Source organism: Centropristis striata, chromosome 19 (genome assembly GCF_030273125.1).
Source record: "Centropristis striata isolate RG_2023a ecotype Rhode Island chromosome 19, C.striata_1.0, whole genome shotgun sequence".
NCBI classification, from domain to species: Eukaryota; Metazoa; Chordata; class Actinopteri; order Perciformes; family Serranidae; genus Centropristis; species Centropristis striata.
Window position 1 is genome coordinate 9,449,966 of NC_081535.1, and position 17,800 is coordinate 9,467,765.

The 17,800-nt window shown below is 38.2% G+C and overlaps 1 protein-coding gene across 6 annotated transcripts in view; it reads right to left on the reverse strand.

The window, feature by feature from the left end:
- The window catches only part of LOC131992750 (ankyrin-1-like), a 103,807-nt gene that overhangs the window by 34,259 nt on the left and 51,748 nt on the right, over positions 1 to 17,800 (reverse strand). For 5 of the 6 annotated variants that reach the window (XR_009396244.1, XR_009396245.1, XM_059358428.1 and 2 more), the window contains exons 4-23: positions 17,599 to 17,697; positions 17,215 to 17,313; positions 16,886 to 17,071; positions 15,634 to 15,732; positions 14,457 to 14,555; positions 14,186 to 14,284; positions 13,444 to 13,641; positions 12,598 to 12,696; positions 12,094 to 12,192; positions 10,122 to 10,220; positions 8,860 to 9,057; positions 7,637 to 7,735; positions 7,294 to 7,392; positions 5,950 to 6,147; positions 5,741 to 5,839; positions 3,941 to 4,039; positions 3,571 to 3,669; positions 2,093 to 2,185; positions 1,779 to 1,851; positions 1,577 to 1,597 (exon numbers count right to left, since the gene is read on the reverse strand). Coding sequence is in view for 4 of the 6 variants with exons in the window: in XM_059358428.1 (XP_059214411.1) it covers positions 1,577 to 1,597; positions 1,779 to 1,851; positions 2,093 to 2,185; positions 3,571 to 3,669; positions 3,941 to 4,039; positions 5,741 to 5,839; positions 5,950 to 6,147; positions 7,294 to 7,392; positions 7,637 to 7,735; positions 8,860 to 9,057; positions 10,122 to 10,220; positions 12,094 to 12,192; positions 12,598 to 12,696; positions 13,444 to 13,641; positions 14,186 to 14,284; positions 14,457 to 14,555; positions 15,634 to 15,732; positions 16,886 to 17,071; positions 17,215 to 17,313; positions 17,599 to 17,697 (2,254 nt within the window). In the remaining 2 variants the exon portion in view is untranslated. The remainder of the gene's footprint in view (positions 1 to 1,576; positions 1,598 to 1,778; positions 1,852 to 2,092; positions 2,186 to 3,570; positions 3,670 to 3,940; positions 4,040 to 5,740; positions 5,840 to 5,949; positions 6,148 to 7,293; positions 7,393 to 7,636; positions 7,736 to 8,859; positions 9,058 to 10,121; positions 10,221 to 12,093; positions 12,193 to 12,597; positions 12,697 to 13,443; positions 13,642 to 14,185; positions 14,285 to 14,456; positions 14,556 to 15,633; positions 15,733 to 16,885; positions 17,072 to 17,214; positions 17,314 to 17,598; positions 17,698 to 17,800) is intronic. The other variant, XM_059358429.1, reaches the window with a different exon arrangement.

Sequence of the window (17,800 nt, forward strand, 5' to 3'; positions counted from 1 at the left end):
GTCAACCAGAAGAGCAAAACAGTGAAAATGTGTTTTTTAAAAGGCCAAATATCAGTAAATATGGATAAAAGCAGAATATTTCTTTACATTAAACATGATGTGAATAGGCCTGTCATGATAACACATTTTTAAGATGATATTTTTTCCCAGAAACTATCACGATAAACGATATTATCATTGAGGTCATTTTCGGACTATTTTATGCCATTGATATAATGAAATTAGAGCATAATAATGCAAGTACGGTACATCCTTTTCAGCAGCAAATATTTTTAAATCTCAAGAATATTCAACATTGGAATTGAATTGTGGAAAAGAAATATTAAAATATCCTAGATAAATAAAACAGACTCTCAGGCTCTGTTAACAAAAATGCACTGAGATAAATATTTTGAATAATATAATTTTATAATATAAATAACATATAAAAAGCTGGAATTGCTGCTTGGGAAATATAGTTATTTTTTGGCAGTTTGTACTGCCTGACAAACATTTGCAGCATTACTTTAAATGCAACACAAACAAGCACAAAAAGCGTTACAGAACAACGAGTCCACTTTTAGAGTACATACATCGTTTTCATTTTATAAATCGAACAATAAGTCGATATAGTTATTATCGCGACAGGCCTAGATGTGAATTTTGGAAATTATTACATCTAAGTTCCTTTGGATTTTACAACGCTCTGGAGTTATTGGAAATGTTTGAATCACTCGAATCAAAAACAGTCCTAACATTAATAAAGCCTTACCTTTATCTACAACTGTGCAGAAATGCCGGCTTTAAACACAATGAATAGACATATTCTGCTTGATAATAATCACACTGCAGCTGTGCAGCATTTGAATGTTGATTTAGAATTCATATGTCAAACATTATGAATGAAACTTGAAGCTTGAAACTATTCAGTACAGCCCTACAGTAAACATTCATTGGAATAAGCTGTACAAGTTAACAGAAAAAATGTTAAAGAAGAAAAGCAATACAATTAAACAAGTACAACAAGAACAAAATACATTAAAATGAAGCTTGCATGTAAGTAGTCTCTGAAATGTGTTGTAAAAATCACACTGATTTCATTCTGAATTTCTTTAAAACAGAAAGACGACTGCATCTGCAGCTGTGCATGTTGAGTGTCTCAGCTGGAGCACAGCATGCGTTTAATTTAGCGTATTTATCAATTAAGCTGTAAAAAAGTGGGAGCACTCATTTTCAAAATGTCTAGATTGGAAGGAAGCTGTTTGTCTTTGAAATGCAGGAATACTGGAGGTCTTTCAATAATGAGTCCACGGACAGATGTGCATTGAACACTGGTAGAAAGGAAAATGTTGTGACTACATGCTGATGAAAAACAGACACATTTTTTTTAAAATAAATCTCAGCGCAAGAGGGAGAGGAGGAGAGAATAAAGATGTAAAGGATAAAGAAAGAGAAGAGCACACAGGACTGGAGTTGAGAGCAGAGAAACTGATTAAAAAGACAATTAGTGACACACAGAGAAAATGAGAATTGCAATGAAGGCACAAGTTCACTAGCCACCGGACCGGACAAGCCAGAGATACAGACACACTCCTACCTAACGTTAGCTGGGCAACCCCTACAAAACAAACGGAAAAGAGGCGTTATAAACAGTCATAAACAAATTCACATTCATGGTGGTACTTTGAAGAGTCAGTGTACCTCCCATACAGTCTTCTTCTACCAAAATAGCGAATGAGAGCTGAAAATTAATTATGAAAGCTGGAGAGTTGATCATGTAATTAAATCAGATAGCCTACCTTCATCCTCCGAAACATCCAAAATCTCATCTACTGTCTCAGGGAAACTCATCCGGTGCTTCTCTGTCGTGATCTGCGTCGAGCAGAAGGGAGAGAGAGAGAGATACGGCAGAGACCGAGGAGGGAGTGAAATCAGAAAAGAAAGAGAGAAGAACAAATGAAAAATGCTACATTTTTGCAAGCAGGTGAGGGCGCTAAACCTGATGAAGAGAAGACAAACATTATATTGAACATAGTGTTGAGTCATACTGTATCAAGGTTACTTCTTTGCGTACTGGTGTAACCATGTGAACCATGCATGATGTGTTGCTCACCGCGGAGACGGACTCCTCGGTAACCAGTTTGAGCACATCGATGACAGAGATATAACCCAGCCGCTTAGCAATACCCAGGGGAGATGTCCCGTTCTGTGCAGAGGGAGATGAGAAACACAATGCAAAGTATTTCCATCGATTTTTAACTTCATTCTTTCCTGGAAAGTATTCTATAAAAAGTACATTTTCACAACATCTGTTATTTTGCCACATAATGTTATAATTTGTTTGTCTTTTAATTGATTCACATTTAATCAAATTGCAAATAAATGTACATGTATATTTACATTTAGTCATTTAGCAGACGCTTTAATCCAAAGCGACTTACAGAAGAAAGGGAAACAATCAAGGTATAGTGCAATAAGAGCCATTAGTGCAGCAATAAGTGCTAGTGACAATTCTTTAAGGAGTACAATTGTTGTGTGGTGCTAGGAGAGAAGGTAGTTATGGTGTATATAAATACAGTAAGAAAAAAAGCTTTAGAGAAAATAGTGAACTGATGTTCAGTAACTACATACATCTAGTAACTTATTTATGAATGGGGATCATGTAAAATATTGACCAGTGTCCACTAGAAAAGTTACTAGTGTAAAATTCCTGTTATTTTGTATTATAATAGCTATGGTAAGGTGATTTTTTTCAATGTGTAATTATATTGAAATGCAATTATACAAATTGCCAAAAATACAATACAGTATCATCAGCATACAGGGATAAATGGTGGCTGGAGGAAAGGGGAGATTCATACAATTTATCTTATGATAAAATATCCATGAGCAGTTCTCCCATAAAGTTGGAATAATTTTGTTTTCAGACACAATCCTCTGTTAATTGTGGTTTTATTTTCATTGGGATAATTTTGGAAGAGATTGGTAAATAAAGTGTTGAGAAGATATACACTTCATCTGTCAATGATAAATCACATTGTCACAAGCATTTCATGGAAAGAGGTAAAACATTTTTTATTCCAACATTAAATGGTGACCGTGTATTTCTCGCAAGCACTGCAGATAGGTGATCTTAATTTTAGACATAAAAACAAAACAACTTAGAATCCTACAGGCTCTATGATAGGTAAGCTTTTGAAGGAAGTATTACATTAGAGTGATTACATTGATTACATTCCAGTATATTGACCATCTTCCTTTTGAATGTGTAAAATGTGGCAAAAGGTCATTTTGTAAAAATCCGTCCGATCATTGTGAATGAGGACCATGTGCACCTTTCCAGAACCTGGGCAAATTGTGCAGTTCTGGTTGAAACTACCAGTAAATTAAATTGTGCATTGTGAATCATATTGGTTTTACTGAATTCATATCCACCAAGCCATTTAAATCATACTGAATCACTAAACCACAGAAATACTAAACTGTATTGGGACAACCATAATGTTTGCCAAGAGAAATCAGTGTGCAGGCACACAGGGAATGACCATGGTTGGGAGGAAGATTAAAAGAGTATTCCTGGAGGTGTCTCACCGAGGTAATCTCATTGGGCTGGGCTCCGTGTTTCAACAACAGCGTGACAATATCAGTATGGCCCTGCTGAGCTGCCTGGTGCAGAGGCGTGTAGCCCATCTGGAGAAAAAAAAAAGGACGGATCGTCAGATTACAGAAGCAACACAATAGAGAGTATTTCTATTTATGATTTTGGTACCTAATACTAATGATACTCCAGTACGCCCTTCATACTGATTAACTAATTGCTGCTGTTTAAGGAGCGTTTGAATAGAGCTCCACAGGATTAACACACAGCATCAAACAAGTAAACAACAACACAAAGCCAGTCATTAGGCAAATAGGCAGTACAAGTCATGTGTATTAAACAAGTGAGATAGAGATCATTTACCCTCGTCTTGCTATTCACATGAGCTTGCTGCTGCAAAAGGAACTTCACCATCTTGATGTTGCCATAGTGACAGGCCACATGAAGGGGTGTGTAGCCCATCTGAGCGAGAGAGAGAGAGAGAGAGAGAGAGAGAGGGAGAGGGAGAGGGAAAGAGAGTTGGCCGTTATTCAGTAGCTTCAGATTAATAACTCTTTATGTCTATAAAGAGGGCTTGTAAAAAGCCTGCAGTTAATAAAGACAAGAAACAATTATACAGTACTTTAAAAGACTGTCTTAAAGGTATATGATAGATTTCACATACATTTTATTAAAATTAAATCAAATTATATTAAACTGAACCACAGGGACTCTGAATTGGCTGGCTATATAACTATGTAGTATGGTGTTGGACTGGATTCTCTTATTCATGTAATGTTACCTTGCTCTGGAGATACTGGTCTGGCAGCCCTTTTTTTTTTTTTTTTGCTTTTGTTTTTGATTGCTTTTTTTTTTTGTCTGTATATATATATATATATATATAGGTATATATGTATATATGTAAAAAACTGCAGAGAATTTTCAAACTAGTCTCACAGTAAACTTCAATCTCTGAGATGGTTAATATCTTGATGATTCTCAATGACTGTAACAATATACTGTAGGTCTGTCCCAATTAGTCTCGTTTCTGACTGTCTTGTAGTCAAAAGCTCTCTTCATATAGAGTTTCCGCAAAGGTGCCGCAATCTGCCAGCATTTCACCTTAGGACATTCATACTGATTCTGCAAAGGCTTAATATTGGCGTCCATTCACATTGCAGTACGGCATCATGGAACAAAGTGGGAGGAGACGGTAGAGTCGCGTAACAGCAGCGGCAGTATGTGTCCAATAAGCATTGGCAGCTGTGAGTGCATTCAAAACAATAATGGTGGAAGAATGCACGTCGTGCTGTTTCTCCCTGTAGAGATTCTACAGACTCAAGCAAAGTTGTTTTGCATTTTGCTGAAGATGATTCGATTACTGTCGGACTCAAATGAGAGACATGTTTCTGATGATACGGTCCACTTCTTTTCTTATTACCTGATTGTGGTCGCATAGCGGAATTTCTTGCCGGAATACTGATCCCGCCTCCAACAGTCTCGCCAATTTAACGCCTATGCTGCTACCTCCAAAAGTGGTACAGAGCCAAGATCACTTGTCCCCCCACATTATGCCTCTTGCACGTTCAGATTGAAGGGGAAACGCCACAGAGGCATTACTATTGTGGCTTAAAGTGGCAGTCTGAAAGGGGCTAAAGACTACATTATGACAGTTTCCATCAGAAAAGTGAAATAAGCCGATTCTCACTCAACTTACTTATTAATACCTACTGTAAGAGCCATTTTGCTCTGATTATTTATTTGTTGTTTGTTCTGAATGTCATGAGTTAATATAAGGCACTGGTGTATGACTGATTGTGGTGAGATGCCCGAGTTCCACAGTTCAATCCACAGTTTTTTTACTTTTGTAGTGATCCGATTGCTACTCAAAAAAGATACCACTAGTATGATGAGATCCTGTTTATAGTGTTTTACTTTAAATGTGATGTATAAGTTGGAAATATAACTTTATTTGTTTAAGAATTAAGTGTACCTTTGTTTGGAAACGTTATAATAAACTCAGTTAATTGATATACGGAAACTGGACATTTCATTTCTGCGCGTAAAACACTATAAACATGATCTCATCATACTAGTGGCATCTTCTTTTGAGTAGCAATCGGGTCACTACACCTGCAATATCTTATTATTATCATGTGCACCAGAGGAGGCAATGTAACGTACCCGTGAGGCAGCATAAACAGAAGCTCCTTGTTTGACCAATGTGTCAGAAATTCCCACGTGACCTTCCTGAGCCACAAGATGCAAAGGGGTCAACCCATTCTGAAAGACAGGAAGGATGGACAAGGAAGGGATCGTTTTAATGGTGAAAACATGTGAATCAACTTACACTCTCTGGGATTGATATGTCTTAATCCATCCTTATATTATACCTTGTTTCCCAGATTTACGTTGGCCTGTTTAGAGATGAGCAGGGCCACCATGTCGGGCCGCCCCTCCTGTGAAGCCAGGTGTAGGGGCGTGATGCCTTGGAGGGACTCGGAATTTGGCGTTGCACCATTCTGCAGCAGACAACTGGCCACCTCCATTTGGTTCTGCTTGGCTGCTATGTGCAGGGGAGTGTAGCCGTTCTGTAGCGAGAAACAAGGACACGCAGACACACGCAGGAGTGGGCATCGCTTTTCTTAGCACCGTCTAATTTTAGATCCAAACTTGACTGCCGTTATGAGAGAGTGCTTTGTCATACAAAGGTTGTAATGTAACTCACTGGTGTATAAGTATCACACACATTTTCTGACATATTTTGGCATGTATGTATTGCAGTGGTGGAAGAAGTATTCAGATCCTTTACTTAAATAAAAGTACTAATACCACACTGTGAATTTACTCACAGTAAAAGTCCTGCATTCAAAACTTACTCAAGTAAAAGTACAAAAGTATCAGCATCAAAATGTACTTTAAGTACAAAAGTAAAAGTAGTTGTTATGCAGAATGGAACCACTCAGCTTGTTATATGTATTTCAAATATACTATTATATTATTTGTAATGATGTATTTTTGTAAGCAGCATTTTACTGTTGTCCAGGTAGGGTTCATTTTAACTACTTCATATGTTGTTATGTGGTTTAATTAATAAAACTGCATAATCATTTTGTATTGATCACATTTGTCATGTAAAACTTGACCAGAAAAATAACTTAAGCTGTCAGTTAAATGTAGTGGAGAACAAGTACAATATTTTCCTCAAAGTGTAGTGAAGTAGAAGTAAAAAGCTACATAAAATGGAAATATAAGCAAAGTACAAGTCGTACAGTACTTGAGTAAATGTACAGTACAGGCCAAAAGTTTGGACACACCTTCTCATTCAATGTGTTTCCTTTATTTTCATGACTATTTACATTGTAGATTCATCAAAACTATTAATGAACACATGTGGAATTATGTACTTCACAAAAAAGTGTGAAATAACTGAAAACATATCTTATATTCGAGTAAGCAAAGGGTGGTTACTTTGAGGAATCTAAAATACAAGACATATTTTCAGTTATTTCACACTTTTTTGTAAGTACATAATTCCATATGTGTTTATTCATAGTTTTGATGCCTTCAGTGAGAATCTACAATGTAAATAGTCATGAAAATAAAGAAAATGCATTGAATGAGAAGGTGTGTCCAAACTTTTGACCTGTACTGTACTTAGTTACATTCCACCACTGATGTAGTGATGTGTTGGCCTGCTGTGTGACTTTGTGCACACACGTATGTGAGCATCTTACTCGGGCAGTGCTGTGTGCAGATCCTCCCTTGCTGACCAGCAGTCTAACAACATCCAGGTTGTTGTGATGGACAGCCACATGAAGGGGTGTCAGACCGTTCTGTTAAACACAGACACACATACACGTGTACACATATAAAGCCATAGACATACACACACACACACACACCCAAAAAACATGTATATATGAAACACATAGCATGATTATCTATAATTCAGCTGAAATCATCATCTGTGGGGTCAAAGTTTCAGGCTGAATCACTCTTCACAGGTGTCTGAAGAGGACTTTTTGTGTGTGTGTGTACTTCAGAGAGCTGAACTACAGGGAGCACAGATGGTCTCACCTTCCCAGCTGCATTGGGGTTGGCCCCTCTCTCCAGAAGGAGCTCAGCTACGTCAACCTTTCCATATTTAGAGGCCACATGGAGGGGAGTGAAGCCTTTCTGCTCAAAAGAAAACATGCTCGTCAAAAAACTCAGTCTGTGATGGAATGAGAAGAGAACAAGATACAATCTAGCATAAAATAAACCAGGAAGTGCTCTTAAAAAAGGAAAATTATACTCTTTTCAACCATTAAAAAGGAAAAGAAGCATGTGCTTGCATTCAGTATCCCTTTAATAGCAAGCGTAGTATAGAAGTTCTAACTAATGATGTGCTGGACTATAATGTTAGCTCCAAGGCAACGTTTATCATTTTAACACCTCTCCAGGTAATGAGTAGGACTATTACACATGCCCCAGGCACAACGTTTAACTATGACTAAGTCAAAATCCACCAAACCAGCCTTACATGAAAGAAAATTTGAAAAAGGGTTTATGGAGTATAGCCAGATACAAGTGAATCTCAATAAATTAGAATATCATAGAAAAGTGTATTTATGTCAGAAATTCGATTCAAAAGGTGGAAATTACACATTATATATATCCATTACACACAGAATGAAACATGTCATGTCTTAATTTATTTAATTACTTCTAATTATAATGATTATGACTTACATTTAATGAAGACCTAAAATTCAGTGTCTCAAAAAAGATACAAAGACAAAAGACCAATTTTAAAAAGTATGTTTAATATGGAAATGTTGGCATCTGAAAAGTATGTCCATCTATATGACTCAATACTTGGTTGGGGCTGTTTGGCTTGAACTACTGGAAATGGGTTTTTCCATGATATTCTAATGTATTGAGATACACCTGAAGCTGTCTGACCTTAGTTGGAGCCAGGGCTGGTCGGAGCTACGATATGATTGGGTAGTCTGCATTCGAGGGGCGGGACTTAGCGAAGCCTCATTCATTCGTCATGCTTAACTGCAGGGGAACAGACAACCACTCACGCTCTCATTCACTCCTACGGGCAATTTAGAGTCACTAATTAAACCCAAGCTGCATGTTTTTGGACTGTCGGAGGAAGCCGGAGGATCCGGAGAGAACCCACGCTGACACGGGGAGAACATGCAAACTCCGAACAGAACCTGTGACCCTTGTGAAAGCTAACCACTACTCCACTGTGTAGCCCTAGCAAAGGGTCATTTGTGCATGAATGCATATGAAATCAGTTTCTCTACCTTTGTCATCTTGATCTGCTGTGCCCCAGCATCCAACAAGATTCGAATAGTTTGTACATGTCCCTCACGTGCAGCGATGTGTAAGGGTGTGTGGCCCGCAGTAGTAGCCGAGTCGGGGCTAGCCTTGTGCTCAAGGAGCATCTTGACAAGCTCTTTGTGGCCCATGCGGGCCGCACAGTGAAGAGGTGTCTGGTCGTCCTGGACACAAGGAGAAAAGGGTCAATTTATGCTTTAAACAAGGAAATAGATAGCATTAAGTACTGAGTAATGAAGTTACACGACTATTAGGACACCCTCTGATGTATGCTAATTTTATTAGGTGGGCTTTATGACTCTTTTCCTGCAGTTTAACAAGGAAGCAATGATCTCCTCAAGAAACACTGAATGGCAGCTATGGATACAAACATAATGTACAAACACAATTTTTGTTAACCCCCTGGAGTCTCCAAAAGCTCCAAAGTATTCAGACTTCTTCATCACATCCAGACTAGAAAACAAAGCAGCGTGGAGCCCTACTGTAAATTTACCTCTAAAGTTCTGGCTGTAAACTCCATGAGGCCAGTTTCAGTTTGATGATGATATATCAAGTAAAACTGGAGACAAGCTCAAATATATTTAGTATAAAATTATAGAACTGGATGTAACCCTCTTATATGTTATATTTGCAACCTTTGTTCACATTTGCAACATTTCAAATTCTTTATTGAGCATGATAGTGTTTTGAATGTAAAAACAAGATTCAAAATCACATTTTATGTTGGACTAAAGGACTAAAAAAAAATTACCAAAAAAAATACACAAAATGACCAAAATAAAAAGACACAAAAAAGACACAGAAAGACACAAAATGGCCAAAAAAAGACACAAAATGACTTACAAAGACACAAAATGACAAAAGAAAATACACAATATGACCAAAATTGTTACGCTAAACAAGACACAAATATAATACAGTCAGACTAGAATAAAAACCAGAGTTGGATGACAGGACCACACACAATCACAGGATCACATTTATGTTGGTTTTTCTATGTTTCTCTTTGGTTCAAAATGTTGATCCAGTAAGTCAGAATAAAAAAATCTATTATTATCAGGTCATATATATAGGTAAGGTTGTGCTGAAAAAAATATACCAACATGGCATTTAAACATTTTTTAAGTGGTGTATAGAGGCAGGATGAAAAGGATTCAAAAATGGACAAAATAGCCCCCAGACTCTATAGAGTTAAGGGGTCTAAAAGTTAAGATTACACGACTCGTACCTTGGCCTTGGCATCCGCTTGTGCTGTGTTCTGCAGCAGGAACTGAGCCACTTCACAGTGTCCTGCTCTGGAGGCCATGTGGAGGGGAGTCTCCACTTTCTGATGGAGATAAAACATGAACCAGTCACTCAAATGACATATTAATACACCACTTGCTTTGATTTAGTTGAGCTTTTCAATTAATTCAGTGACAGGTTCACTTTATTTACCAAGTACGTCTGAGAATTTAACTGAAAATGGTGATTTGTTATTCTCTCATTTAATCGTGTTTAAATCCACATTGTTCATATCAGGGCCCATAGTTCAAACTAATCTTTTAATTTCAGTGATTTAGAAAGCAATATTCAACTCAGCAATATCCTTTTAATAGCAGTGGCTTTTAGTGCTGGGGAAAAAAAGAGACTTAATCTATCTGTGGCTAATTGTTGAATTTTTGACCTAAGAAATTAATCTCCTAAATTATTAATTATTGAATTCCGTGTGGAATTTAATATGTCTTAAAAAAATGTGAACACAAACTGGAAAGATCCTTAACCCAGCTCCCATGCCAGATGGCTGAAGGATGTCATGTTCCATCTTAAACTAGAAAAGATTAAATTCACCCCAAAGGGGAAAAAGGCTGTGTTCAGTTAAAACGTGGGCTGCATTTCTATTTTATTTCCCCGCTGTTTCTGGGATAACAAATTGGAATGACTCAAAGCACTCTCTTGCAAGAACGTGTGGGTCAATACATCTAGCCTTTAGTATGATACCAGTCTCTTCTGCTCTTTTCTATGTGTGGGGTTTCTTTGTTATGCACCTTTCTGTAATTTCCTTATTACTGTTATTATTGTAATTATTATTTCAGTCAGCTGTCTACAGCTGTGGGCTGCTGGGGTGGGACTAAGTGGTGGGATGTCTTGGGAGGATGGTTTGGAGAAACCAGAGAGCTGAGAAAGAAGAAGGTGGTTTTATATTTTGTATAGTAACTATTTCACCAGTTGGACTCTGTTTGGTACTTTTGGCTCTATCTGGACAATGATGCACTTTCCAATGTTTCATGAACATTACAAAAAGAATGCCATCACCAGTGTAGCTAGAATAGATTTATCCATATTTAACAACCTAGGTGTGAAATTTACTTTATATACATGAAGATTAACAAGTTACAATACGAAAGCAACTTCGATGAGAGAAAGCAGTAAGAACAATTGGGCAACAATCTTACAGCCCTAAAAGTGTGTTTGTATTTTCATTGTACTGTGTTGGATATTTATTTGGCCTACCCAGGAACATCCAATTTCCCACGAAAAAAAAAAGCGCCCATCGTTTTACAGCGAGGAGATGGAAGTGTCTGACTTGTGACAAAGATAGCACACGGCTCATTCACCGACATTAGCGGCCCTTAGCCGACTCTGGTAAACCTAAGGCTAACGTTCATTGCTAAAATGATAATAATAATAATACATTTTATTTTTAGAGCGCTTTAAATGATACTCAAAGACGCTTTACAGTTAAAACACAGTGAAAATGCATTTACAAATTAAAACCAAACAATTAAAATCAACATCATTGGTCATAGATTAAAAGCAGTTCTGAAGTTTTTTGAAGGTGGCTGGATCTGAGCAGTCTTTGATTTTTATAGGGAGAGAGTTCCAGAGGGAGGGGGCGGCTATTGAGAATATATTGATATGCGGTTTGAAAACTAAGTAGTTAGACTCTAGTTTTACACCACTGAATTAATTGGAAACATAACATGATCATTAGTAGTTATTGTGACATTTTTGATAGAATGTTGGTGATACAGTGACGTTATGCCAGAATATTTTTGAAAAATCAATAACAAGAAGTTAAAAACACATAGTGAGGTAACTTTTCTGTAGTACAACTGAACACAAATTACATCAAAATTGGCAATGTTGGATAGTGATTTAAAAGAAAAGAAAAATTAAGCAGCACTTGTTTAGTCTTGGGTTAGAAAAGGGCTTCTCACCACATTGGAAGCATTAGGCGAAGCCCCTCTCTGGAGCAGGTTCTTCACTATGTTCAGATGGCCCATGAACGCTGCTACATGAAGTGGAGTGAGACCAGACTGCACACACAGACACAGACAGACAAGCTTACCAAGGCTCATTACGAAAGCATTGCAGAGGTTCTAGTTCATTAGCCACATCTGACTGATAGGCATTAATGGATTGGTGTCAGTACTGGGTCTAACAGTTTGGACAGGAAAGGACAATATTATTAATATTCCCTATTAACAATCAGAGAATAGACAGTCCTGAAACTTTATGACACTGATATTAGACAGAAGGTATATCAATAAAAAGTCCCTTGTTTGAAGCCATTTAAACTACATGTGTTCTACTGTTGCTAGACTTTAAATGTGTAAGGAACAAAATGTTTGTCACAAAAGCAAAAAGAAGTCTAAGTGAATGCCACTTGGGTGAACACTTTTCTTTACGTCACTCTGTCCCTGGTGGTCACGTCATCTCACCTCTGTGACAGCTTCTAGGGAAGCAGAGTGCTTGAGCAGCAGGTCCATGGACCGCATGTGGTTCTTCTTGCAAGCAATATGTAGAGGTGTGAAGCCGTTCTGAAAACACCGACAAATAAGCCAGAATTACTTTATGCTTTTTAACCAAGCATTACTTTAATATTAAAGTTGACTGAGATTGTCTGATGTTGAGCTCCGCCATTATTTCCACTTTTTGAATTGAATTACTGACATAAATAAACTTTCTATGATATTCTAATTCATTGAGATGCACCTGTATTAGCAAAAATATCCTCACATATGAATACATTATAACTATAAAAATAAATTCATAAATAAATCATTGCAACATTTATGTCCTCACTACATGAAGATCGCAATAAACATATAATCTTATTGGGTAACACTTTAGATGAGGGAACACATATTCAACATTAATTAGTTGCTTATTAGCATGCAAATAAGTAACATATTAGCTCTTAATTAGTCATTATTAAGTAGTTATTAATGCCTTATTCTGCATGGCCTTATTATACAACCAGTAAGCCATTAACTAAGAGTTTTCCCTCAATAACCTCAGAATTATTGCTAATTAGTAGTAAATAAGTTAGTTGTTGTATATTAGTTACAATCTCAATATGCTTTACTTTGTAGACTCACATTGGCGCAAAGTGATCCACGTAGTGCCAATTCTAGTCAACCAGTGACCCACTTTGTTGAGTAATGATTGACATTACAATTTACCAATCCTCATCCAATCATCCAAAAGTGTTACCTATTATGGATTGTACACATATTATATTTGAAAGTCATCTGAAATAAAACGTAAAAAAAAAAAAATCCCACCAGAGCTCGTGCATTGGCTTTGGCCCCCTTGTCCAGTAGGACTTTAGCCATCCGATGATGACCGCAATGGGCTGCTACATGAAGAGGAGTTAAATGGTCCAGCGTGATGTCGTCAATCTCAGCGTTGTACTGCAGTAGCTGCCTGACACAGTCCATGTGATCCCCCTGAGCTGCCATATGGATGGGGGACAGACCATTCTGTAGGAGAGAAACAATGGGACAACGTCAGAGGCAGGACAAATTATGAAAAGAAAAAAAAGTGTTGAGCATGCATCATGCTGTATATAGCACATAGTCAATAAGATGACATTTCTTGTGTTTAGGAAAGCGGACTAGTCCTAAGAGGGGATATAATCAACACACTGTGCTAAAATTACTTGGAGATGATAAAGCTGGCAAGTAATCTTGTGAAAATAATAACTGCTGAGTATAAACATCCACGGCTGATGAGGCCCAGATCGAGGACGCTCAGTAAACAGACCAATGAGTCAAACATCTTGCTTTTAGCTAATTAGCCACAGTTGGAGTTGGATGAAAGTGTATTACTTTCTAGCAAGCTGCTGATTTTCTGTCGGCCTGGAGAATACCACAAGACATTAAACAAGGAATCTCACTCAGTAGTTAGATTGAGATTCACAAAGTCTAAAGCACTAATAAACTAACAATCACTGCTGATTACAAAAAAGGAGCAATGGCTAAAAGACAACCACAGCCTTTACTGAATTTTATTAAATTCATCTACCTTGGTTTTAGCCTGGATGGGAGCACCGTGTTCCAGCAGGATCTCAATGATGCGAACATGACCGTTCCTGGCTGCACAGTGGAGAGGAGTCAGCTCGTCCTACAAAGAGAAGAGACCGGAAGAGTAATTTGGAAAGGTGTTAAACGGTATAAGAGACAGGAATAAGCAAATCAGCAGGGAGGAAGACAGATGGAGGAAATAGATATTGGGAAGGTGTGCAAAAGTGACAAAATGCCAGGGTGGAACTGAGTGGAGCTGAACAGAACACTACCTTAGTTACGGCATCAATCTGTGCTCCTCTGTCCAGCAGTAGTCTGACCATCATCACATTGCCCCTCCTGGCAGCTATATGAAGGGGTGTGATGCCATTCTACAGAAGCAGGAGCAAGAAATAAGTCAGCTGTATGAACCACCACTGTTTAGACAAAAGTGCATGAAAGCTTATACAATACAACTCTGAGTCCTGCCACATCCAGAAGTACTCGGACGACACTGCTATTGTAATGTGTATCAGGAATGGACAGGAATCTGAATATAGGGATCTGATAAAAGCCTTCAGTGACTGGAGTCACAAAAACTATCTCCTACTGAACACCTCAAAGACTAAGGAAATATTTGGCTAATGAGTGAGACTGTATGCATGTATTGGGTATTATACTACTGTCTTCTGGATTTTACTGATCACCCCCGGACCTTGAATATGGGTAATTGTTCAGTGTTTTGTATTTGTCTTTTGTTTTACTTTCCTGTACTGAAAAATGAAAACGATCTATAAATAAAGAGTTAAAAAAAAAAAAGACTAAGGAAATGATCATAGATTTCTGCAGGTTCAAGCCCCCCTTCAGCCAATACCTGTGGGGTGGACATGGAGGTGGTGCCAAGTTATAAGTATCTAGGTGTATACCTGGATAATAAGTTGGACTGGTCCCTAAACACAGACGCTCTCTACAAAAGGAAGCTCAGATCTCTGGACATCTGTAGTAAGATGCTGCAGATGTTTTGTCAGTCTGTGGTGGTAGTGTGTTGTTTTATGCTGCAGTCTGCTGGGGAGGCAGCATCAGACACAGAGATGAAGGCGGTTGGACTGACTGGTCTAAAGAGCTGGTTCTGTGGTTGGAGCCAGGTTGGACACACTGGAGGAGGTGGTGGAGAGATGACCTGTCAACATGTTCCAGGCCATTTTGAAATATGCTACACAAAACCTTTATGGACCAAAAAAACAGCAGTGGACAGCTCCTCTCTCTCTGTTGCCGGATGGAGAGATACAAAAGATCCTTCTCTCCTCAGGCTGTCTCATTCTAACAGAGATAACAGACTAACTGAATTTCCCCTCGGGGATAAATAAAGTAATTTTGAATTGAATTGAATTTGAATAATCTTCCCTATATTTGGACCACCGTCATTCCTTTCAGAGGTGGCTTTTGATCCTACAGCTGAGATGAACTGACCTTGGGGGTAAAGTTTACATTGGCTCCTCTGTTCAGCAGCAGCTGGGCTACACTCATATTCTCATAGTGGGCTGCGATATGTAGAGGTGTGAAACCAGTCTGCAGAGAAGAAGACATGATGGGAAATAGTGAGAATAAAAGCATATATAAGGATTATTAGAATCTATTTATATCACTATGGAAAAACAAGGTTACAGCAACGTGCATGACAGCGATTAAATAACAGTTTGAAGAAAGAACAGCCAGACAAAGCCCAAAAGATCTCATAACAGTGTGTTTTGAAGATTATTTTTCACGATAATTTGCATTAGGAAATCTATGCCAACACTGTTCCCTTTAGTATTTGCTTGGAGAGTTTCTCTTTCATTCAAGGAAATAACATTTTATTTGTGCTCTTTCTGCTCGTGCATTTTCTCTTTTCCTTTTTTTTTTTATTGTCATAGTACAGGTGCATCTCAATAAATTAGAATATCGTAGAAACGTTTATTTATGTCAGTAATTCAATTATAATTAATTATATAGATCCATTACACACAAAATTAAAATATTCATGTCTTAATTTATTTAATTTCTTCTAATTATAATGACTATGACTTACATTTAATGAAGACCAAAAATTCAGTGTCTCAAAAAATTTGAATAATTACAAAAGACCAATTTAAAAAGTATGTTCAATATGGAAATATTGTCCTCTGAAAAGTATGTCCGTCTATTTGACTCAATACTTGGTTGGGGCTGTTTGACTTGAACTACTGGAAATGGATTTTTCCATCATATTCTAATGCAGCGATGGGCAACTGGAGGCCCGGGGGCCGCATACGGCCCGCACCCTCACTTGAAGTGGCCCTCAGTATAACTACATGCATTTGAGCATGAAATCTTAAAAGTGCAGTGTAAAAATGCACAAAATTACTTCTTACAATTAATGTTGGTCTGCTGTTCTTTCACTGAAAAAAAAATCACAGTAAGTGGTTATTTTTTATTTGCTTCAAACCTTTTGTATTCCTATTTCTACTGTTATACATGCATTTGAGCATGAAATATGTTAAGTTACTGCACTGCAAACATATTTAAAATTACAGTTTCATCATATCTGGTTAAGTGTACGGTCCCATATGTGGCCCTGCGGTAGTGTCGATTAAAAATTGTGGCCCCCTCCAGCATTTAAGTTGCCCATCCCTGTTCTAATATATTGAGATGCACCTGTACACTAAGTAAACCATCAGTACAGACAATCACAGTGAGTACGTACCTTGCTGAGAACATCAGCGTTGGGATCGTTCTGCAGGAGCACTGCAGCGGTGCGCGTGTCGTCGTTTCGCGCGGCGATGTGCAGCGCGGGGAGGCGGACCTTGCCTTTGGTGCCGTAGTTGATGAGCAGGGCCACAACATTTTCATGGCCCTGCTGGAGGGCAACTGCCAAGGGAGTGAAGCCGTCCTGAGGGAGGAGGCAGTGAATGGAAAGAGACAGAGATGACAGAATAAGTAATGACTGTACATCCTATGACCAACAAGTGAGGGATAAAATACTCTGTTGCCTGATATTTCTCCACCAGCCAGCCAGAATGAGCAGACTTATACCTCCGTTGGGAGACTCTGATTGGCACCATTTTCAAGCAGGAACTTGACAACCTCTAAGTGATTCTCCTGTGCTGCCATGTAGAGAGGACTGAAGCCTTTCTGTTAGGGCACAAATAGAATATATTATACATAGTTACATACACAAAAACACATAATGAGACCATACTGCCAGATGTGATTTCAGCAAAAAGCACACAAACAGGACGGGGATTTGAGAGCTAACCTGAGAAATAAATATTTAACTGCTGTGTGTCTTTACAAGGACAGACAAGTACAAACACGTGTCCTTGGATACTGAATGTAAATATATGAACAACTCTTCAGACGGCGTGTCACATATGCTGAGATAAATACACAGACTTGGCACGCTCTGCAGTGACTCACATGTGACTGGGCATTAACGTTGGCACCGTAGTTGACAAGCTCAGCCACCACTTTCTCCTGCCCTGCCAGCGCAGCGATATGGAGAGCTGTGTTCCCTTTCTGGAGGTCACAAACGTAAAGACACACACAAAGAAAACCACAGCAAAGGAGACAGTAAGTCAGAGTGGACCAAAGGAAAATATTTCCAACACCTAAATACATT